A 23,281-nucleotide genomic window follows, 5' to 3' on the forward strand; every position below is an offset into this window, starting at 1 on the left:
GCTGCATTGGTGTCCTTGGGCTCGAGCGAGGGCGAGCACGAGTAATACCGAGTACATGGTTATGCACAACTGTTTGTCTGATAACATCCTCTTGGCGCCGCCCACCTGGGTTAGCGACCTGGAAGTGTGGGGTGGGTGGAGACGGGAGGCTCCATGGGTCTTGAATGTACAAGTACAGGTACAAGTATACAGTACTTGAGTACGGGGTACTGCACTGAGCCCATGCGTGTTGGCAGGTACGGAGTACACGGGAGCATATATGAACTTTGCGGCAGGGGCATGTACGGTACACACAAGTGTACCTACGGTACACATGTACTTGTACAGTTGGGACAAGTACTGTACTTGTAAAGTACGGAGTATACGCTTGAGAATAGGAGGACAGCACCCATGTGCTCGTACCTACCAAAGTTCCTGCATGTACTTAAGTACGGAGTAAGTACATGTACGAGTGCAAGAATGAAGGCATGTACTTATGTACAAGTACATGAAGGTGTACTTTCTTGTAGATGTACATGCTTGTTGGTAGATATGCGCAGGCGGCACTGGTCGGGATACATGTGCGTACATGCGCAGCATGTATCCAACGCCTGTTCATGCTCACCGTCAGAAAAACATTCTGTACAATGCATGGAAGGAACAATACGAGGATCTCGGCACGTCATGCAATGTGCGGCACACATGTCCTGTGAGTAGGGCGCAAATGTACCGGGTACGCGTACTTATGCAGAACCGTACGGAGTACCTGTGTACTGTACTTAATAGGTGCAAGGACGCTGAAGTAATCGGAGTGTAAGTAAACAGACAGAGGCAGAGCGGTAGTTGGACAGTTCTCCCCAAGTACTCCGTAATTCCAGCATTAAGACTCCGTACGGAGTGCATGTATTATTAAGTAAGTAGTAATTAGTAACAAGTGGCATGGACGTGTATAAGAACTTGCAAGTGCAGTACACTTAAGTACAGAAGTACAAGTACAGAGAGAATGTACTGTAAGAACTGGCCTGTCGGACCTACTTATGCAAGTACAGTACATCGCAGCTACCTGGATGCAGGTGCACTGTACATGTACAATTACAATCTGTGCACCATACTCCGTACATGAAAGTACCTAGTAGTTGTACGTACCCTACCGTAGCAATCTGCTGGCACCTGATGAGCTTACTAATGATCTTCTCCGTACCCCGTACTCCCTACCTACCTCTTGCATCCGAGGCCTCAGCCTTGGCAGGACGCCACTCCAAAACGCCCCGTCCAGGTGTGCGAATGGTGCCAAGCGGCAACGCGCTTAGCCCATGTAGCTGTACCCCGTACTGTATTGTAAGCAAGCCTCAACAGTGACAGGGCGCAACCAATTCTATTCGAGTGGAAACGCTGCGGCAGAAATAGGAGGCCCTCCTCGCATTGTCTGCATCACTCGCCAGCGTAACACTCTCCGCCAACGTACTTGTAGAGGCGGCGACTGGACTAAAGCCGCAGGACGCCGTTGTTCAACCCAGTAGTACGGAGTATGGAATACATGTACTTGTACTCCTTAGGTGTACTTATTACTTGAACATGCTCAAAAGTACCGCGACGTCCATGTACTTGCCTGACGTAATGTACAGTACTTAGGTGTGTGTACAAGTGACCCAGTGCACAAACACAAAAGTAAATGTGCGTACTCCGCACAAAACAGTGGTACTTAGTCCGTATTACAAGTACTGCACACGTACTTGCTTACAATGTACTTATTACTTGTGGTTTGTACGGAGTAAAGGAGTGAAATACTTGCAGTAATAATTTCACCTGCTGGTACCTTCGTACTTAGGTGTGCTGGTAAGTATATAATAGTTACCTACGGCGTACTTACAGACTGCAGTAGTACCTGCCGTGCTTACAAGTGCAGCAGGTGTACGGAGTACTCTGTACTCTGTATTACGCCGTAAGTACTCCGTAAATGTACTCTTATTATCATTGCAGTATTATTGCTACAAGTACTCCGCACGAGCAAGTACTTGCAACTACAGTACTCCGTACAGTACATCGTGTCACCCCTTGGTTGGTACTTTCGACACCGTTTTTTTTCAACGTTGCGAGTACAACTACGGAGTACTCCGTACTTACAATTGGCAGCAGCTGTAAGTACTCCGTACGGAGCACATGCATAGGTAGTAAGTACGTACTGTACGTACTTACGTAGTTGTAATTACTTGTACTGTACTCTACAGTACTGTTCGGTTCCACCAGCAGGTGAGAACAGAAAGGGCCAGTGGTAATAATTGCCGTCCGGGGCCAGAACCTGCATACTGTACTTAAGTACTTACATGCACAGGTAATAATTAATAATCTAGTAAGTAGGTGTCCCTTTACTTACAGTAGGAGCGAGATAACAATGGATAGCCCATCTTGTGCTTCACCACCGACTCCGACGCCCCCTTTCGCTCACCACTTCGAGCCGCCCCGACATGCCAGGCATCTCGCAATTCCCTAAGTACTCTGTCCTTGACTGCGGCTGGTGGTGTGCCTCGGGCCCAACCCATCGTTGCTGTCGCCAATCTTTCCCACCAGTCGCTCATTCGTTCGCATGTCGAAACCTCAGTCCCTGAACCCTTTGCCTACTTCCGTACCGACGTGACGTTTCCTTGCCATCAAGGCTCCTGTGATACGATCCTTGCGAGCTCATGCCGTAAGCTGAGACCTTTGGTACGAGTCGAGACAAGTCGCAGGCAAAGACATTCTTGGCGCATTCTTCCCTGCTGCAGGAGAAGTTGGGAAGAAACCGGAGCATTCGGTGCACTGGGAGGAATTGCACGGACATTCAAGCGAGCGACAAGCTCACCACTGGGCAATACTCGTATATACAAGTGAGTAAGTACATGAGTGTAGCTGCACTTGCACATATGAGACGTTGGTACATATACTTAAACTACTGTATGGAGTACATGTCCGGAGTACATCTTCCCTACGTGGTTGTGTTTCGCATACGAGCCTCGAGCGTCCTCGTAAAGGAGGCGACTGACTGCCTGGGCCGAGGCAAGCGGGGAGTATTGGATTTGTCGGAGCAATATGTAGTCATAACAATTATTACTCGCTCTTGCAATCTCCCCGTACAATTAAGCACTGTATAGTAAGTACAGCAAGGAGTACTTGTACACCTAAGTAGGTATATGTATGTACGGGGGACAACAGTGTAGTAAAGTACAAGCAAGAAACAAAGAACGAGTGCCTGCTACAGTGCGGAGTATATGTACTTACTTGCTTGTGCTCGTGGCATAGTAGTATTTTAAATCGGTATCCTGTACTCCGTACTCCGTACTTACTTACTGTACAACTAAGTACGGAGTACTCCGTACTGTAGTTTGCAGTACGGAGTAATGTTCATCAATCGGCGGAGCACAGATACGCGCACACATAACATAATATTACGTATGCTCCGTTCTCGTATTCCGTAATGAGCGCTCCGCTCCGACCTGCGGTTGTTATTATTCCTTATCTACAGTACTTGTACTCCCTACACCGTACTCTAAGTAAGTATTACAGTATGCCCCAGAAGTACGTGTACTTACTTCCAACTCAAAGATCCCACTCATCAAGTGCCGCACATTCGTTGTATTACGACGTTCTTATAGCTGTACTCGTGCAGTACGTAAAGCACCCGTCAGTCTCGTCTCACTGGCACAAACCAGGCTACAGACCTTCGTGTCGCCGCCCCAGGGATTTGTTGACGTCGTCGATGTTGCTGGTTTCCATGTCGACCGTCATCGGCCGTCGAGATTTGTCGGCATGGCCCTCCTGCACGCGGCCTGCGAGTTCTCCTGGCCTCGCAGCGCGCATATGTGCAGATGATCATGTATACACCAGCACGCATTGCATGTACCCGTACGCCCGTTGCCATTAACGGTTTCTGCTCGTCCCGTCGTAAGCGTGCATGCACATGCAATGCAATAAAGGGGGACGCGCTGTTTGGCGCCATCACGGACGGCAGAGAATCGCCCCGTCGCCTGTACGACCGCCCGAGTTCGACCCCTCCTGCAGAATGGCTATTGGATCAGTTTTGTTGCTGCTCTCATGGGCCCCCCTCCTCCTCCTGTCGGGACGGTCATTGCTCCGTCCACGTACTACTTACAAGGTAAGTAATATGGTATTATTACTGTACCGACTTCGTACGGAGTACTCCGTAGACTCATCTGCATTCCCCTCGTAGGAGCGTGCAGCTGCACATGGGCGCTCACACAAAGGTATGCTCGAACACGGCATGCAAATACTTAATGATGGATGCGCAGTAAGAATAATCGTTCATGGTCGAACAAGTAGGGTCCCCCCTCCATCGGCCACGACGAGGCGGTGCTTTCCGACGCTGTCGACGGCATCTTGCCCTATCGGTTTTGTTCATCCGTCTCGTCACATGCCGTCCTCCGTCAGGTAATAAATAAGTATGTCGAAATACCAGCATGGCACCCTTCCCTCCCCCTCCCCCCATACTGGCAGGCAACCCACTGCGCGGAATGAACAGGCAGATGCAATCCTCCCATGGGGATAGACGCGCATTTTCAACAAGTCCTGCGTACGACAGCCGCGTGAGAGCTGAGTGAGCATTTATCGTCCGAGTACGGAGTACTCCGTAGCAGGATTCGTCCTCGAACCGCAGGACCGTCATCTCTGTGACCTGCCCCACTGCTGCCTTCCACTTCATGATACCTGCACGGACTTCGGTACTCTTCCGCAACATTGCTGTTCGTTTCCCCTTTGTCCTTGTACCGCCGAGACCTCGAAGAGCATGACCGCTGCGACAATCTCCTGAAGCTGAAATCTCGGGGCCCACGCAGCGTCATCCGACATGGCGATGGCGGAGTCGGCATGCGAGGCTCATGATGCGTGACGAATCGATTCGATTCCTACAAATTCCACAACTGACAAGCGAGGCGCGTACGCTCACGTACGAGCTCAGAGGGCTTGGCAGCGTGAAGACTGCATACTTACGGCATACAAGTATAAGTACTCCGTATTACAGGGCGGGAGAAGACGAGCCGACTTGGAGGAGTCAGGCTGGGCAAATGCTGGCTGGTTAGTATACTTAGGTATCTACGGAGTACAGCGGCATGGATATGAAAGGTACAAGAAAGTATTAATAGTAATACGAGTACGGAGTACGGAGTACGAGTACAACACTCCGTAATGGGTGTACATGCCACTATTTCCTTCTCAGGAGCATTATTTACTGTACTTATTACACCTGTACTTCCTCCGTGATTACTTCGAGTACATGTACTTACTGTACATACTATTGCTCCGTACAAGCAGACAAAGTGTTCAACGTGTGGGCGAACACTCCGTACTTGCCTTGCAAAAGTTGCTCAAGAATCTAACTGTAAGTACGAAGTAATAATAGTACGTAGGTGTATCTGTACATAAGTACAAACACTTATTACTGCACTTGTACCCTGCTTAGGTGAGACAAAGGATGTGCTGCACCACAGATCCTTCCAGATTCTCTCGTCCCTTCTCTCATCCCTTCCATCCTCCCTCCTATCGTCTGGAACGAAAGTGCAAGGGTAGGTCAGGCTCAAAGTAAGCATCCTCCGAATGCAAGCGAATGCTCCAACCTCGAGTCGTCCTCCGTGCTCGGACTGCACTTCGCATCCTCGTTTCCTCGCAGGAGAGTTGGAACAGCATGCCACCCAATCAGCCGAGCGACGCTGGGCCTCGAGGGATCGTCACGCCCCCTTCCCCTTCGACCTCGGACGAATTCCCCATGGCTACGCTTGCAGGCTTCCCAGACACGCTCCGGCAGGGTCGTCACCGCCGTGTCCGAGGAACCGTGACGCGCCCCCGATGAAATGCATCCACTCGGCGACAACTGCCACTGCCAAGACGGCATTTGGATCGAGGCCATGCACGAATGCAACTCCAGGTACTCGTTCGCACCTGTGCTCGGTTGGTGCCCTCCATCCTCACCCATCTGCGTCGGCTGTTTCTGTTGTCGGCGACAATGTCGCAGCCGCAGCCGCAGCCGTTGTCTCAAACCATATCGTGCACTTGCCCGAGCCACCGTCGTTGCGTGATCCGGTCAGCTTTGGCTTTCGAAAGGCCCATTCGGCGTCTTCTCTCGCTTCGCCGAGTTCGACTCGGAGAACGGCGCCGAGCATGCAATGTACATCCAAGGCAAACAACTGTCCGCCGGTGCACCTTCCATGCAGGTCGCAAGCGTGGAGCCTGTACGCCTTGAAACCGTCACACAGGTCATCAGCCGACCGATGCCGGAGCTGCCTCGTCTTAGGCCCGACTTGCTGTCTCACCTTTGCTTCTAAGCTTGTTTGAACCATCGGTAAGCCCTGCCGGAGCGAGCCCGGCCGCTTGGCGCATGCCTTTGCGACAAATACGTGTGCTTGCGTCGCCTCATCAAAGCTCGTCTCTCGGGTCCCGGCTGAATCGACAGGTCGCTTTCCTTGGATCCTTTCCGCCCTCTTGGCGATGCCCTCACCGCCAATCATTGTCACCTTGGCACCATGCATACTACGTCTTGAGAGCACAGATGCGCGTGCAGCACTTGCTGTGCTTGTACATGCACATACACTTGCATGTTGTGTCCCAGTACGACGACGAAGTGGCAGTCAGTCGCACGCCGTATTCGTATGCTTTTCTCTCGTCGTGCTCGTTCACCCCGGCCCCGTTCAAGACATTTGTCGCCTCGCATGCCTCTCGTCTCGCCATGACCGTCACTGCCAAGAATCAGAGATTGCCTACGGATTGCGTCCCTAGACATTCATCGGCCCGCCATCGAGCTCGCCGAGGATGACGAGTGAACCTCGGCGCCTGCGCGCTGCTTCGAGCCCTGACAGGGAAACATCCATTCCCACAACATCTTTTTTCCGACTTTGGTTGTCTGCCTGTGCGGGGGAGGCTGCTGCGTGTGTCGCTCACGTTGCTGATTCATTTTCTCCAAGGTTGGTGGCTACACGATCCGAGGATCCTCCATCGCTGGTCTACTGAGGGGGCTATGTCGGTCCAGGAGCGGCAATCATCATCATCATGGAGCTGCGTCGGCAATGTCCGGGCAGCCTTTCCACCCTCGCGAGCGCGTCCCGGTGATCGTCACATCGGTGCCTCGTTGCCGATGTCTTTTCCCCTGGCTGCTCGCACCGCGGTGCGCTGGTGGTGGCCGGACGGATAGCAACGACACAGGTGCGTATCAGGGCATCGTGGTCATGTCTCCAGCCCTGGCTGGCAAGTACGGTTGATGAATAGACGGGACTGCGCCGTCCTTGATGTCACCTGGATGTCACCTGTTTTGGCTACATCCTGGATCTCAATCCGACAACTTCCAGCGTCAATCCTGGCATTTCCTTCTGGGTTTGTCAAACAATGTTCATCGGCAAGAACCTATTTGGACGCTGTTTCATACATGAAACGGAACGCCATCGACTCCCATCTCATTCGATAGTGGATGATCACTACATGACTCCTCACGCAGTCGCAGCCGCAATGCGACGATGAGATGCTGCGAGTTGGCTCTCCTCACTTCCGTCCCCATCCCCAGCAGGTCTCGCTCCTGTTGGTCAAATGCATGCTCAGCAACCTCCCATCACATGGCCGCAGTAATGCTCTTGTCTGCGTTTTGCTTCCGTGGTCATGAGCGTCTAACAAATGGCGCGACAGGTGCTAACTCCAAGTTTGCAGCCAGCATTTTCCAAGTTCCAAACGTGACATCATTGAGCGGTCTCGTCGTTTAAAAACTTAAGTGGTTCGTAGATGGTCATGAAGAGAGCGAAACGATGCGGCTATATGTATTGTCAAGCAGCAGAATCGGTATCTCGTGCTGTCGAAAGCATATTTCACGAATAGCACACCTCATCGATGGCGGCACATCACACGTGGCTTGCTTTCTGAGGTGGCCTGTACGTGACGATTGCATTCCTGATCCCGAGGCAAACCATGAGTTCCGTTCACAGCATCAGTTATCGGCAGGTTAATCCGGTGAGGCTTCGACTCTTTTCTACATCCATTCGAGCCGGTGGGTAATACTTGGAGGAGGGGATTTGGAATCTTTTTAATGGCTGCCCTCTTCCTTTCATTGGGAAAAAATACACCAAAGGTTGTTTTGTAAGCCAGAGTGATGGGGGCATTCGAAGATTGCCATGGCTCGTCGATGGCAGCTACCAAGCGCCTGATTTTGAACGTAATTGATCGTTCCAACGAAAGACCAGAGACTGCTGCTTGTCTTCGCGGCCGACATACCATCACTCCATCTGCAAGGTGAGGTGTCAGCGCAGTGTTTTGGACTAGACCGTCGATTGCAGCTCGACCAGAGACTGGCTGAGCGATGCCCTCCCTGTCCGGTGCAAGAGTCTCCTCCTCATCAAGGTGGCCACAGTTGCAAGGTGTCCCTTCTTTAACTGTCGGGGGCCTGCACATGTCAATGTCGTTGATCCGCCCCCCCCCCCCCCCCCCAGTTCTCGGCCCGTGTCAAGTTGGCTACCGACCTTTCGCTTCCACCACGCAGACGGCGGAAGAGTCAATCGTGGGCTGTACCAACAGGCTTCGAGGAGTTGTACGGACGTGGCCGGGGGGAGGGCAGCTGCAGCCGCGATTGGTACACTGGATGAACCGGCCGTCTCGTCATGCATTCCCCCTTCCTCTGCCGTCGCCGCCGAGAAAACAAAAGGCTTCATTGGCACGTCCGCCTGGCCCATGTATGTATGTGACTCCATCGCCATGGCCGAGCGGGGTTGTGCCCGCGGTAGCCTGATGTGCACCGTCGTTGCTCCCCCCTTCAGAAGACATGCGCACACTGAATCCCACAAATTGTCCCCAACGGTGTGCGGTCAGGACGGATGTGTATTCTTGCATGTGTATTTGTAGATGTATGTAATTCGAGCGGCTGGAATCCTCCCCGTTGACTACATATAGAGAGATCCCCCCACTAACCGTGTGGTTCTCAACACACCCTCATCGCTCCTTCCTCCTAGCTTCGCTTTCTCCCAACTTGGTTCCCATTTACAACCGGTTTATCCGTATCCGCACAGCCTCACCGGCTGTGAGTCTTGCAAAAAGCTTCGGAGCTTGCCCTCGTAAGGGAAGCATGCACCCCTCTGGACAGCTCATATGCTAATAAATGCAAGTCGGGGGTCAGCCTATCATTGACTGCTTGCCAAACGTTACCGGATGATCATCATGTCTCCGCAAGAGCCTCTTCCTGCACCAAACAACCTCTTGGCCATGGCAAGCAGGGACGCCGAAGCAATCATGGCTGCGGAGGCTGGCAACGCGCCTAGAGCACGCAACAACGCCGAGGTAAGCACCTTGGGCAAGGCAAGAATGAGACGAGTAACGCGGCTGATCGAATGCAATAGAACTGTGACCTTCAGCAGGCATATCTGGTCGTTATCCTCATCCTCCGTGGGGCAGAGCATGATACCAGTGTTGAGCGGCACGCTGGGCTCATGTTTTCACCCTTGGAGTTTGGATTGAACTGCTACTTTGAAATGATCAACGGCAGTCACTTTCTCGCCCATTTCGCCGAGATGAGCGACGAGCCAAGTGACAGAGCCGGGCGCCTCTCTGACGTGACAGTGGGCATAACGACTCCCATGACCGAGGCACAACTCGTGCAGGTCGTTGAGTCTGCGCCTACCATGCCTGACGACATGGAGTTCACTAACCTGCACTGGGTCGAGGGTGCCTTGGACGCTATGGTCCAGGCCGGGTATGTCGACCAGCAGGCGAAGGAGCGTGGCTTCAACAACATGCTCGAGGCGATCCTCCACAGATGTGAGGACGAGATCTTCACCGCCACAGTGTGATCAACTCACAAACTGCCCATGGGGGGCGTGAAAGGAGCGTGTATAATACCATGCCTGTTCCGGTGCCCATTGATGGCTCCGCCGATTTTCCACTGACCGCGGGTCGTCGTCTCTCAAGCATCCCTGAATCCCCGGACGCAGGCTTCGGAGTTGATCATTACATGGATATGATGGCTTCATGGTGAGGAAGCAGATTCGTTCCTCTTTCTGGTTACGTATGTCGTATGAATGTCTCCTACGTGGCGGACATTTGTCGAAGGATGCACACGAGATTCGAGCTCGAGAGTACTGATCCAGATTGACACCTGACGAGCGGGAGGAGTAGGTAGGGCTGGGACACACGGGGCACACGACGCCTCCTTGCTGCAATAGTTGTCTGCGTTGTTTTTTCTTTCCACGCACTCTGCCATCAACTCCTCTATTCATGTCGCAGGATGGCCTGTTGGCACTCGCGAGACACGTTCGAGATTCTAGCAGGGTTGGAGGTCGAAGGCAGAAATGATGAGGGCCATGGACAAATCACACAGAGCGATTGGGTGCCTCGACCCATTTCCCGGTCAAGCTTGGGAGCCCCTCATCTGCATGTGATGAGATTTCGTGCTCTCCCAGGTTCCGGTCAGCAACTTGGTGGATGATGGGATGTCCGGACCCTGAGTGATTGTATACACGCTTGGTTTAGCAGGTCCGTACACACCTCCACGGGTGAAAGGCTGTCACCACAACATGATTCTTTTCAAAAGCGTTTGTATCTGCCTTGGCAGCCCTCCCACAATGGCTGGAAGGCATGGAGTGATGGTGGGAAGCAGTGTAGGAGCTGAGACCGAGCCGTACGCAGGCCACGGGAGAAACGAATACATGTGGAGACTTGCCTAGTTAGTGGGGGAGAATGTGTAGCGACGAATCAACGCATCAACGACTCGAAAGACCTGGATGCAGGCCTGCGCTTGTGTTCGTGTTCGTGCCGGTGTTCATCGGGCGTCATGACACTGAAATCTTCGCTGTTCGTACTGTTACTGACTTGGTTACTGTGCGACGAAAAACCCCCACTGACCAGGACGCCAACTGACATGACGGCCACCTCAAGAACATGGAAGGAGAACCGACGAGTCCTGTCAGGGTTTGGCACACTGCATGGGTTTGTCCGAGGCGCATCCTTTACTGTACGTGAGCAGTCACGGATGCCAAGGCGCCATGTTCGCGACACGGTGTCGAATACGCGTACAAGTGCCCGTACCGCTGGCTTGCTCAATGGCGACGGCTCCTTGAGACGGAGAATTTCCGGGAGGAGAGGGGACGAAGGATGAATAGTTCGATAGGCTGATATCTCGCCATCGATGGATGGGAAGGTATCGTGATTGGATGTGTCCTTGCCAGCTTCCCACTTCGGCACCCTGGTGCTTGGGCGCAGCACCAGCAGGTAACAAGGTCCTGGGCGACGGGATGATGTAGCCTTGGGTGTGACTTTCTCGTATCCGAATGATATCAGCACAAACATGGAAAATGGGGCAGGACAGTTCCGCTGTACTCGGCGGGTTCCATGCAGCGGGGGTAGAGGTGGCCTGTGAGCCCGTGGTCCTGCAATGCGTGCAGCGTGGACGTATGGTTGCTATTGCCACCAACCTACCTTGTTGCTTCGCACCAAGTGACGAAAATCCTTGGCAGAAGGCAACGGGACTCGTCAGCAGTCGCTTGGTGGTCAGGTTGACTATTGACTGGACGGCATGACGGTCCAGACAGTGTCTCTGCCACATCAGGCCATGTTCAAGCCGCGTCGTCGTCGCCTTGATCTTGGTTGGCCGCCTAGTGCTCGTCCGCTTTGGCGTTGTTGCATCTGTTCTGACGGTGCTTTTGCACTGGGCATCAGCATCGGCATCGAGCCTCGGATGGATGCTTTGTTGCCACGCGGCATGTGCTGTGCTTGCTCAGATCCTGGGCAGGTACGAGGGAAATAGTACCTACCAGTAGGCAACGAAAATGCAAACTGTCTGAGGCTATCTGAGACTACCATCACGGAGTATCAATAAACAGTACGAAGAATATGCTGGGAAATTTCAGTACGTAGACGCTTGATATCATCTCGATAACCCCCGTTTGTTGCGGGCACGCGAGGCGTGGTATTCGCTCAGACCGGTAGGGCATTTCAAAATTCTTGATAAAAAGTATTTAGAACTTCGACGAGTGATACTGCCAGCGAATACAAGCAGACACTAGTAGGTGCATCGGTAGCTGCTAAGTGAAAGTCGAGTGTCAGAATGCTCAGCGTACCGTATATTCATTCTTATTCGTTCCACCTGACTTGATGAATTGAACAAGAAGCGGCTCGGGACAAGTTGACTGATGATCACGAAACGTTGGTGTGTGGTAGTAGATTCGTAGTTGCAACTCAGCACCTAAAGTGGCTGGTTGCTTATGCGAGCGATAGCGAGAGGGCATCCAGCAGGAGCGAGTCCAGAAGCGTTGCTGAGGGAGGAACGATGCATGAGGCTCCAAAGGGTGATGGCACTCGTTGCCCGTCTGCGTAAGCCGGCTGCTAGCCGCCAGTCTTCTTCTTTCGGGTCGGTCTCTTCCATTCGCAATACAACAGCCTCCCGCGTTCACTGTCCTCGCCCACTTACACCTTTCTGGCCGTTCCACGAAAGTTGAAGCGGAATAGATGGACTCTGGCGGTCCGGTGCGGCAGTGCCGTCCAATGTGAAGGCGGTCTTAGGCTTCGCCCCCTCGCCCTCATCGTCTCACTTGATGCGGCTACTCCTCTTGTCCTATGCAATACATGTAGGTGTACTCATGATGGCGGTCCCACCAGGTCGTGGCTCACCGATATCTCGCACCCTATGGCCACCCTCGCAAGCTCACCACCCAGCCTTCTTTCTCGAACCGCGACAGCGAGCCGGCCAAAATACATGGCTCTGACCAATGATGGTGCCGTACATGGACAGGCTCATCGAAAAAATTGGTGGTACTTCATCTATCCTTGGACGGCACTGCCTTGCCACCCTTGCTTGCAGTCGTCCAAGACGCAGTGCAACGACTCGGTCCACTCATGGATTTTGATGTGTGCGAATCAGGTCGTTTTGATGGAGCCAATCGACACGGAATGTCCCCCCGGCCGCCAACCGAGGCCTTTCTGGTAGACCACAATACTACCATCATCTTGTCCAGTTGGGGGCGACTCGGATCAGTTTGAAGATTAAGACTGATCAACTCACACGGTTCAGTATGGCGTCAGCTGTCCCCGACGCTCGTAGTTGTGGAATATTGGCGTTGTACGGCCGGGAGTGTCCCATGTCGAAATGGCATGCGGCATCAATCTCGTCAAGCGCAATGCCGTTGTATTCTCGGCTCTGAAGTTCGTGGGGACGGCAGTGGCAACTTGGAAACCGGCATATCAACTGTGACGAAACCGATCCACGCTCCCGCACACCATCGGTTCATTGACAGTACGAATGAGCATTGCACGCACATTCCGTTCTGACTTCACGCAGGAAATGAAGGCATAGGTATCAAAGCTTTACTCTCCGACGACGGTTTGGCTGACTGGTCATGTGTGCAGAGGCGGAAATCTACTGCACATCCTGATGCACTATGTGCCTCGACAGTTCAACTCGAATCGTTGCGTATGGCGCATCGTGATGAGCCAATCCTCTCACCGGCGCAAGACTATACAAACGGGAGAGATGATGAAACCTGTTCTGCCGCGCGATCGATAGAGTCGAGTGACGCGGCGTCCTGATTAGTCAATCACGGCGAGTGACAGAAAGTGCCCATCATGACGAAAAATTGGATGTTGATGCTTTTCCTGCTTTCCACTTCAGTGCTCTGCCATGGTTTTTCCAATGAATGAATGATTGACGCCTCGCATCAGCCTGCCATGGGTTTTCCAATGAATGAATGATCGACGCCTCGCATCGGCCAAGGCCTGCGGCAAGATGCCGCTGTCTCTTGCATTGGCCAAGGGGTGCCCGCCAGGAAGCACATTATTTGGCCATCATGCGGCTTGCTTCTTATCTGAACACGAACTAGATATCTTAGCATCCGAGAGCATGTTTTATGTGTAGGCACACTCGACGACATTGGGGTAGGTCCAAGTTTAACAGTAGCACGCAGGTACGACTTGCGACGGCCGCATGCCCCCGATTGTTTGCCTATTGCCTTGCGGCTCTAAAGGCGTTCATTCGAACTGTCTCTCGATGCCGGGATTCGCCTCCAGCAATAGCAAGAACAGGGAGGGAAGGTAGGGGGGGTAGGGGGCGCTCGCCATTCTTGCTCATTTGCCGGGTACGCAAACCCGTGCTCTAGGTTCCTTGAACCTCCATCCATCTACACACCACCCTTGTGGTTGCCGAGTTCCGGCTAATCAGAGGTGAAGGCGTTTCGCGTTGAAGGACACGACGTGGTAAGAATCGGTACAGCCACGGCTATAGGCCACCCTTTGGTGAGCTACCAACGAAACAAAAGCAGCAATAGCGAGCGGTTGGATGAGGATGGCCAGGGTCGGAGAGCGAATCATCCATGGTGGCATGTGTTACTTGGTTGTTGTCTCAGGCCGCCAGGTTGTCGACGTTGTCTCGGCTGACGAGATGCAGTGATGACTACGTGCTTGCCAATAATGCTTGGCCATCCGTACCCGTGCTACTGCACCCAGCTGGCATATTCTGTACTTGCACGGAAGCTCCGGCCTGCCGGGTCCATGTCAAGCCTTGCCGCCGACAAGGTGACTTTCGCACGCCACCAACACGGCTTTCAATCTATGCGTGTGTGCGCGTAGGGATATCGGGACGAGCGCATAGACAGGAACCCGTTCACGTTTGAGGAGACGACGAGTCGGGGTTTAAACTGATATGTCACAGGCAAGGGCACGCACTGGCGAGGCGACGATTTCGGGAGGGCCGAAGCTCCAACCAACTTCGAGGTTGATTCAGCTGACGCGGAACTCTTCAGCCAAGCTCCATCGGATGCGGACGGCGGCCGAAAGGAGAGAAGGCGGCAGAAGCTGCGGCGGATGAATGAATCGCTTCGTGGCTGAATTTTCGTCGTCAGTGGTAGTAAAAGGTGGCCCATATGTGTCAGCTGTCATCAGAGTCAAGGTCAGGGAGGCTCTGAGGGCGGTCAGGGTGAAGAAGTTGGTACAGAGAAGTTGGACGTGGCTTGCAGACGGCCGTACTTAGTATGGCAACGTAAATGTGCTCACCTACGTGTGCATATGCCTTGTGCGTGCGTGTGTGTGCGTGTGTGTGTTTGTGTGTGTTTGTGTGTGTTTGTGTGTGTCTGTGTCTGTGTCTGTGTTTGTGTGTGTCTGTGTCTGTGTTTGTGTGTTTGTGTGTTGACGGTATGCTGCAATACCAATGCATGAATGGTACCTTCGAAGTTGGGGGGTTTTGGTCGTGAGGGTGATGCTCGCTCCAAAATCTCGGTCGGCGGTGGGAGGAGCTAGAACCACGAGGCCGATTAGCGCCCGTCATACGACCCTTGCACCTGCAGGTGACCAAGAGCGAGCGAACTGTGACGGTTGTGACACGCCAGTTCTCCCCCCCAGTGTGCTCACCAATGTAAAAGTACCTGCCATGCATCAAACGTGCGACGAGCATTGGAGTCCAAGTACACGTACCGCTTCAGCGCAGGACCTACGTGTACGGAGTATAGTGCAGTCCTAGACCTGGTCCTTACATGTTTGCGGTACAGATGCAGTAGGTTATAAGTATAATGCACTCACTCATACGGAGACTCGCTCACATATTGTTAGAGTTCCCCTGAATAGTGCCCAGTATCACCTACAGAGTATATATTGATGTACTGCAAGTCCTCTATGCCTTAGTGCATGCCACCATGTGGTACCAAGTACTGTCGATTACCAGGTACCTGTGGTTGTGGTACTTACCAAGTGCTACCTAAGTTAAGGTATTACGAATACGCTGTACTTGGGCAATCTCCAGCCTACTTCATAGTGCTGTGCAGCAAGTACTTGATGATCCGGAGTACACTGTATCATAGAGCAATATTACTACAAATACCTATTGCAGGCTAGAACCGGCACTTGTACCAGAGTAGAGGTATTATGGCGTTGTACATCTTGTCCTCGGCACACTCAGTCCTAGGACTCAAGTACGGATGCAACTCCACCGCAACAGTGACGGTAACTATTAATATTATTATTAGCAGTGATCTGGAATAGGAATGCCGGCATCAATTTTCGCACACCTTCAACAAAACTTCATCGGCCAACCACCGCCCATGCAAGCTAGCTAGACCAACCAACTGGTCAACCAACAACCTGCAAGTGAACAGCTGCATGGCACGCAGCTGGCCGGCCACCTCGGGATCGGTCACAGAATTCGAGGCAGCCGAGCAAACACACGGAGCAAACAGCGTCATTCATGCACCCATGATGCATGCAGCCGTTCGGTGGTAGCTGTCCGCCCACTGGCAACTGCTGGTGCATCCCATCGTCGCCCGATGTACCCCAGTCGTCGCCCGGCTGCGCCTTTTCCAACAAACCCACCAGATCAGCAACGGTCCAAGGCAAGAGATCGGATTTCCCGGCAAATCCCGCGCGGCAGCCCCAGACGTCGCTGCCCTCCAACAAGCCTCGCCCGATCTATCGACGTGGTCTGGTTCGACGACCTACCAGCTTCACCAGCCCGTTCTCCCTTCCGCTCGTCCCGTCTTCAGCCATCAACTGTGCTTCCATTCAGGTCAAGTCGCGACACGTCCACTGCCTCGGCGGCTGCATCCTCCGGTTGCACAACCGCATGTCCTACTGTTTGCTCGCCTTGCAGCCGGTCAGCCTCCTCCCTGTCCTGTCTTGGCCAGTCCTCCTACCCCGTCCACCCCGACTCTGTCTGAACCTTGGACTACCTACTGGGCGCCTTTCCCATCTCCTCTCCTTCCAGGCGGACCAATACGATAGACGGAACCTATTCTCTTTATCATTCATGCATCCACTCACTTCATCTTGCTACAACCTGCTGGCGGCGACTCCGAGATGCAGGCCTGACAAAGCTCCGGCCAACTATTCTAGCAAAAGATATTGAGAGACAGCAAGGCCGCCAGGTCTTCGATCATGCCATACCCGCCCGTCCCGTTGCCTACCCCCTCCTCTCCTGTCAAGTCGTCTATTTAATGAATGAGCATCTTCCCGGAGACGGAGACGCTTTCTTCGAAAACCATCGACAACCTCTCTCCCCATTTCAACGTTTCCATCCTCCGGCTTTCCTGCTGCACACTTCAACCTTTGGCGTGCCCCCCTATCACCAAGCACTTGCCACCACTTCATCTCACACCACGTCATCCCCTGTCGCTCGGCTTTCGCTTCAAAATGTCCTCGGACAGCTTCATACCGACTGGCGCCGTCGAGCCCACCATTGCAGATACATCTTCGCCTGAAAATCACCTCCAGTTGGCCGTCGAGTTCGGTACTGATCCTGGAGCCACCATCTACGCTCCTCCTTCAGCTCCTGAACCGGGCTTTATGGCAGCAGAACGGCCTGGATATGCTGGTTCACCTCAGCCAAACACGGCTTTCGCCACGACGAGCCATGTCTTCACCCATGACCACAGCGCCCTGAGCCTCGTACCACATCTCGCCGACCATAGATCTGCCGCATTCTCACCCCCCAGCGTGGCTCTCAACACCACGTCGGCATGGCAGTATGGAGAAGACGTCTCCGGCTTTGGCCAACTCCACGGTAGCCTGGACAATTCACCGCATGCTGTCGGCCATGAATCCGACGCATTGCCGCTCCCTGCTATTCCCTACAACACGACGTCGGCATGGCAGTATGGAGAAGGAGGTGTCTCCAACCATGGCCACAGCGGTCTGGACTACCCACCGCATCCTTTCAGTCATTCATCCAGCATTTTCTCACCCGCCGGCATACCCAGTTTGCCTATCAATACGACGTCGTCATGGCAGCATGACGAAGTCGTGTCTAGTCTTGGCTATGACAACCTGGATTTCCCACTTTATCCTGTCGGGCATGAATCCAACGCATTCCCACCTCCCGGCATGCCCATCAACGCGACGCCACCATGGCAGTTTGAAGAACTCATGCCAAGCCATAGCCCCCCCTTCAACAGCCAGGTGCCTTTCCTGGACCCTGATGCCGACCCTGCTTCCTGGTCAGGGCTGGAGGCACCATTAGACAGCTCCTCATCACCGATCGCCGACGTGGGAGCCACATCTCTACACCGCCAGCCTCCCTATTCCAACCTGCCCATGCAGCTGTCTGCCGCTGGTATTCCGGCAGATCAGACACCCCGGCACGTCTCTGTATCCTCCGGGTACTCCAGGCCCTCATCGTCGTCATCGACGACAAATGACGTTGATGACGCCGCCTGGCAATCCATCTTGCCCATCTTTCATGCCCCAGCTTCCGGACAGCGCGCTTTCCCCGACCCGCCGGCCGCCGCTGGCGAGCTAGATATGGGCTCCCCCCCGGCCCTCCTCCCCTCGGCCGTGCCGCCCATCTCGCACCCGGCCCCTGTGCCGACTCCGCCCCTTGCTGAAAATGACGCTACTGCCTCCGTTCCATTTGTGAACAGATCCCGCTCTTGCGTTCCCACGGCAGCCGTGCAGCTTGGCTTCGAAATGGTCGACCGTCAACAGCAGCATGCCTTCCTCGATCCCTCCTGGGTTCGACAACGTGCCGAATCCCAGCAGGCAGACATCCGGCTCCTGCGCGCGACCATGGACCGTATCAAGCACCGGTGGGCCACGGAGAAGTCAATCATGAGACGAAACTTGGGGCTTCTCAAAGATCAAATTCATCGGCTGCGTGTCGAGAATCTGATGATGAGGTCCGCTGCTTGCCACGTTCCTGATGGCCATGCCACGAGCCGAAACGATGGCGGTGGGGACAGTGTCACCGGTGTCGACTCCTCGCCCGATTCCATGGCCGCCCGATTGTCGCCTGTCACAGCACAGCAGGCCGGCAGTTTTCTGTTTGAGCGCCCGCCTTCGCCTCCCGGGTCCTGGCCCCGACACTCTCCGATCCCGGGAAGCCCTTGCCAATATGTCGGCGAGCAGAGAATCCCTTCGAACCAGACCGAGGATGTTGTGGTCCGTACGGTCGTGGACGTCTCGGAGATATACCCCGAACTCGATGGAATACCCATCAGGTTGGCCACGATTTTGCGCCCCACGTTTCAAGACACGTCCACTGTCCCCAGCGGCCTCGATTCTGCGGTTGCACCGGCCGGCCGCAGGTCGCCATCGGCGCGCTGCCTCACCCACGACGCCCCGACCTCGGACTGCTCTGTCATGCAAGAGTCGGTCGCCGATGATTCCAGTCTAGACTTGCAAGCCGGTTCCGCCGCCGCAGGCGAGCTCCTCACCAGCCGGTCCATCCAGTGCATCCCGTCTACGGCGCAGATGCACCCATCCACATCCCAGCAAGAAGTATCCAGTCCAGTAGGCGACAGCATCGCGGTTCCTGATGTCCAGTACGTCCACGGCGGCGAGATGGACCGTGGCGTCGAGGAGAGAGGCCACCTGGAGCCTACCGACGATGTGCCCCTCCGTGGACCCCTGATGATGCAGAGCATTCCTGCCGACGACGACCTGTTCATGATGCAGCTAAACGAAAGGCTTGCTTCCATCTCCGGCGGGCAGGGGGCCGTGCCCTATGTCCTCCAGTCTTCGGAGCGGAACTTGGAGCTAGCTGCGAGCCCGGCCGGTCCTGCTTCCCCAATAGGTGAAGCCAACGACGCATCTGGCAGCGATGTTGTGTGCCACGGTTGTGAGATGTCTTCTACATGTGCGAGCCATGATGCAGACGGAGCCGCCGCCGGCGAGCTCAGCCCGACAGCTGATCGCTCTGAGTAGCAATGCAAGATGCACTTCCAAGGCGACATGCAACTCTGCTGGTCTCTTGGGTCAGAAGCCCTTCGGAGGGGTGGTAGACTTTACATCAGAAACGAAGCATCACGTTTTAATGTACGTCTCGTCTTGGACAACGACAGAGTTCTCGTCTCCTCTCGGACCTGATTCTTCACCTAGCGAGGCAGCGCCATGCATGCTAGAAGTTTGGCTGCCTCGCCTCGTTTCAATGGGATATGCATCTCACTTTTTTTTCAACGGCGCAGGCTATGACATGGGGGCGTTAAGGCATAGAAATTTTGAGGGGGTTGATCCCTGTCCCTTGGAAATAGATGTACATTGATTCGGGGCAGGTCTTCGGAGATGGCGCATAGATGGTTTATTCATAGGCTACGACATATGAGCCTGGAGTGTAGGTTTATGACTTCAAAGGATGGAGAGCATAGCCTCAGCGTTTGCTATTTGGCGTTGACAGGTTGTGTTTTCAATGCCGTTCTCACTCTTGAAAAGCAAATTCGTCCTTCTATGGAATCGCTCCCCAGAAGATGAGGCATTTCGAATCCATACGTTTGACACGAGCAAGTATGGCCTAACGCTTCGAATGTTTAAAGTCTCCAGCCTGCATCCTGTCTACCGACTTCTCCCCCCCGGCACTGCCGAGTTGAGGGAGGAAGGGAGAGGCACGGCTGAAACCGACTTCAGACTTGGCGGCCTCAACATAGCCGATGAAGTGTCTGCTAGAATAATTCACAACCTTGCCATGAGGCGGTGAAGCGGATATTGTGGGAGAAGAGATATCGGAGGCGCCAACGCAGGACGATGGACATACCCGTCACTCAAGGGACCAGGCGAGGAATCGCAATTTCTGCCTCCTCTACACTCGCTGCACGTATCATGTACACCAATAAAATGCACGTACTATCGATACTTTTTACGCACGAAATCATATAATAGCACCGTACGTATGTTCATTCACCTTGAACAAGGCACCGAGCAAGTTGGCTGGGTCGCGAGGCTGATGTGCCGAGCTTCCTGTGTACAAGTACCCTCCACAGTCAGACGGTACCGTCTACCAATAGTCTATCCATCCATCACCCCGCCTGCATCATCAAAACCTGTGCGACATGAGGCAGCATGAAGCAGATCAAGTCGACTCAACAAAGGCGCAACAACGAGGCCCCCTCTCCAAAGGGCCCTCACTCCGCCTCACCCGCTTGCCCGCCTCGCGCACGCCCCGTCGCTCCAGTGCAGGCCTACATGCATACAGGCATACATAGAAATATAGAAGTGTATGGGTGCAGATTATCTGTATAGGCTCGCCACAGTTGGGACACCCGATGCGGAGGGCGCCAAAAACCAAGCCGATTCTGTAGGTATCCAAGCCTCAAGGGTTTCAGACGCCCATGGTGAAGTCATGCTCGATGCCAGGCGTGACGCTGGCCATGAACTAGGGGGGGAGGGAAGGGGGGAGTCAGCGAAAGGCGAGGCCAGAGAGTGGGGGTGAAGGCGAACCTTGAGAAAAACGACGAGATACTGGTCGACGCGGATGGCGACGTCCTGCTCATCAGCTTCGACGCCTTGGACCTCCTCCCATTCGTCCTTGTCGGCCGGCTCCTGCGCGCTCTTAACTTGCAGCTTGCCCAGGTCGTTGACGACGGAGCCGAGGCCCGGCGCGTCGGCGTCGGCAGCAGCAATAGGTTGGGAGGCTCGAAGCTTGTCCCGACGGAGGCGCAGGGCGGCGTCGGCGCGGTCGAGTAGCGTCTTCATCACCGAGGCGTGCTTGCACGGGTGGACGCTGGCCATCTTGACGTTGTTGGCGAAGAAGGGGAAGTCCTCGAGCGTCACCGTCTTGTCCTTGTAGTCGCCGACGATGTCGTCCATCATGCTGTGCGGCGGGAGGGGCTGGCCGGTGGAGAGGTAGCCCGACAGGTACAGGCGCGGGGTCCGATAGTAGGGCGTGTAGACAATGTACAACGTGTATGCGCGACGGCCACTGGCGAAGCTGTTAGCGAGACGGATTTGGCTGTCGAGGGGGGCGCGGGGAGGGCCAAAGAGGGCGACCTGCCTGTTCTTGGAGTCGGAGCCGACATCTCGGATGATGGCGTCGTCGTCGTCGTCGTCATCGTCCATGTCCGGGATGTCGTCATCGTCGGGGTCCGTGGCATCGCCGAGGTTGCCGCTGTCGTCGACGGTGCGTACATCCCTCGCCTTCAGCGGTTGCGAGCTCGTCAGGCCGCCGGTGCGCAGCCAGCCATCGTCGTCGGACTGGCTGCCGGGGGTGCGGGGCTTGGAATCCTTAAAGTCGTTGAAATCCTCACCGTCGCCCACGACGGCCTCCTCGTGGCCGGCGTCGCCGGCGAAATCGTCGTCTAGCCGGCGGTGGCACGGCACGTTTCGCGTGACGAGATACTGCTTGTCGGGCGGCAGGTAGCTGACACGGCGGGCATCGTCATCGGCTTGGCCCCAGGACCAGGTTGGGAACTTGTAGACGAGGTAGTCGCCAGCGGCGAGGAACTCGTCGGGTGTGATCTGGCCCGTCTGGCGGAAGGTTGATGTGTGCGACACCGGCGTGTACCGGTCGCGAAGGGTGTTGACGGTCGACTTGATGTAATTCATGCTTCGTAAGTGAAGTGGCAAGAACTCGACGGACGGTTTGGTTGATATGGATGTTGGGGGTTGGTGTCGGTGTCGGTGTCGGCGTCGGCGTCAGTGTCGGCGTCGGAGTCAGTGTCGGCGTCGGTGTCGGTGTCGATGTCGGTGTCGATGTTGGCTGCGTACGCTATACTCGCACTCCTTCGGTTCGCATGTAGCGGCACGGTTCGAATCCGTTCCTTGTTTCTGTCTTGGGGATAATTCTGTTCGCTTGTACGGTTGCAGACGACCAGCGTCGTCCGGCCACAGGCATCGATCAACGAGTTGGATGCTGAATAAGCTGTATTTCGGCGACGTCCCTGGCGAGCGGTAATATGGAGTGGAGGAGAAGGAGGGGGGGTCCGAAGGGAGATGGGACGAGTAGAGCACAGCGAGGACGGTCAGGTCGGTCAGGTCACGACAGTTCGCTCTCCCTGTGACGCTCGCTACCTGGTGATGGATGGGAAGGAAGGTGGCGGGAAGGGTTCACGGAAGACGATAGCACGAGCTGCCAGGCACCACCGGGAGGAGTCACATGGCGAACGATGACGCTGGGGGGAGGGGGATGGGAGGGGGCTGGTCCGGGTCAGGTCCAGGCCCCAGCAGAGGGGCACGCACACAACGGAGTACTTACGGTATACCTAGTAATACATAGGTACTCTTACGATACGGCTTGCAGCAGCGGTATTCGGTGCTTGGCTGGTACCGAGTACAGGTATTAGCCGGTGAGGATGCAGGTACATCAAGTAATACTTGGTTGTGCAGTTAGTTGAACATGTACTTACTTGGCACTGGGTGAACAGCTATCTTATTATGGAGTACTCTGCACTCTGTAGGTAATGCTGAGTATAAGTACTACGTGGCATACATACTTACTGTACTCACCTAGGTACCTAGTAGGTACCTGGTAGGAATTACTTGTACTGTAGGTACTAGGTAGGCACTAAGTTATCTACCTGCCTAGTACCTATCAAGTACCCCTATCTAAGCAGTGCTCAGTACCAACAATACCCAGTAAGTACACCCAACAAGAAGTCCGTACCAGCAGTAATATAAT

The 23,281-nt window shown here is 54.4% G+C and overlaps 4 protein-coding genes across 4 annotated transcripts; 2 read left to right on the forward strand and 2 right to left on the reverse strand.

The window, feature by feature from the left end:
- Positions 1-5,930: 5,930 nt before the first annotated feature.
- On the reverse strand, positions 5,931-6,470 carry DCS_00875 (uncharacterized protein; the record flags this gene model as incomplete). The annotated part of the gene is made up of 1 exon (XM_040798210.1): positions 5,931-6,470. One exon carries the CDS (start codon positions 6,468-6,470, stop codon positions 5,931-5,933), a length of 540 nt encoding a protein of 179 aa, XP_040659093.1.
- A 2,680-nt stretch (positions 6,471-9,150) lies between these two features.
- DCS_00876 (uncharacterized protein) lies at positions 9,151-9,779 on the forward strand (the record flags this gene model as incomplete). The annotated part of the gene is made up of 2 exons (XM_040798211.1): positions 9,151-9,270; positions 9,330-9,779. The coding sequence occupies 2 exons, from the start codon at positions 9,151-9,153 to the stop codon at positions 9,777-9,779; spliced, it is 570 nt and encodes a 189-aa protein (XP_040659094.1).
- A 7,312-nt stretch (positions 9,780-17,091) lies between these two features.
- Positions 17,092-19,599, forward strand: DCS_00877 (uncharacterized protein; the record flags this gene model as incomplete). Its single annotated transcript, XM_040798212.1, has 1 exon — positions 17,092-19,599. The coding sequence occupies one exon, from the start codon at positions 17,092-17,094 to the stop codon at positions 19,597-19,599; it is 2,508 nt and encodes an 835-aa protein (XP_040659095.1).
- A 1,387-nt stretch (positions 19,600-20,986) lies between these two features.
- Positions 20,987-22,209, reverse strand: DCS_00878 (Autophagy-related protein 3; the record flags this gene model as incomplete). Its single annotated transcript, XM_040798213.1, has 2 exons — positions 20,987-21,040; positions 21,106-22,209. 2 exons carry the CDS (start codon positions 22,207-22,209, stop codon positions 20,987-20,989), a joined length of 1,158 nt encoding a protein of 385 aa, XP_040659096.1.
- Positions 22,210-23,281: the final 1,072 nt, after the last annotated feature.

This window comes from Drechmeria coniospora, chromosome 01, assembly GCF_001625195.1.
Source record: "Drechmeria coniospora strain ARSEF 6962 chromosome 01, whole genome shotgun sequence".
Classification (NCBI taxonomy): domain Eukaryota; kingdom Fungi; phylum Ascomycota; class Sordariomycetes; order Hypocreales; family Ophiocordycipitaceae; genus Drechmeria; species Drechmeria coniospora.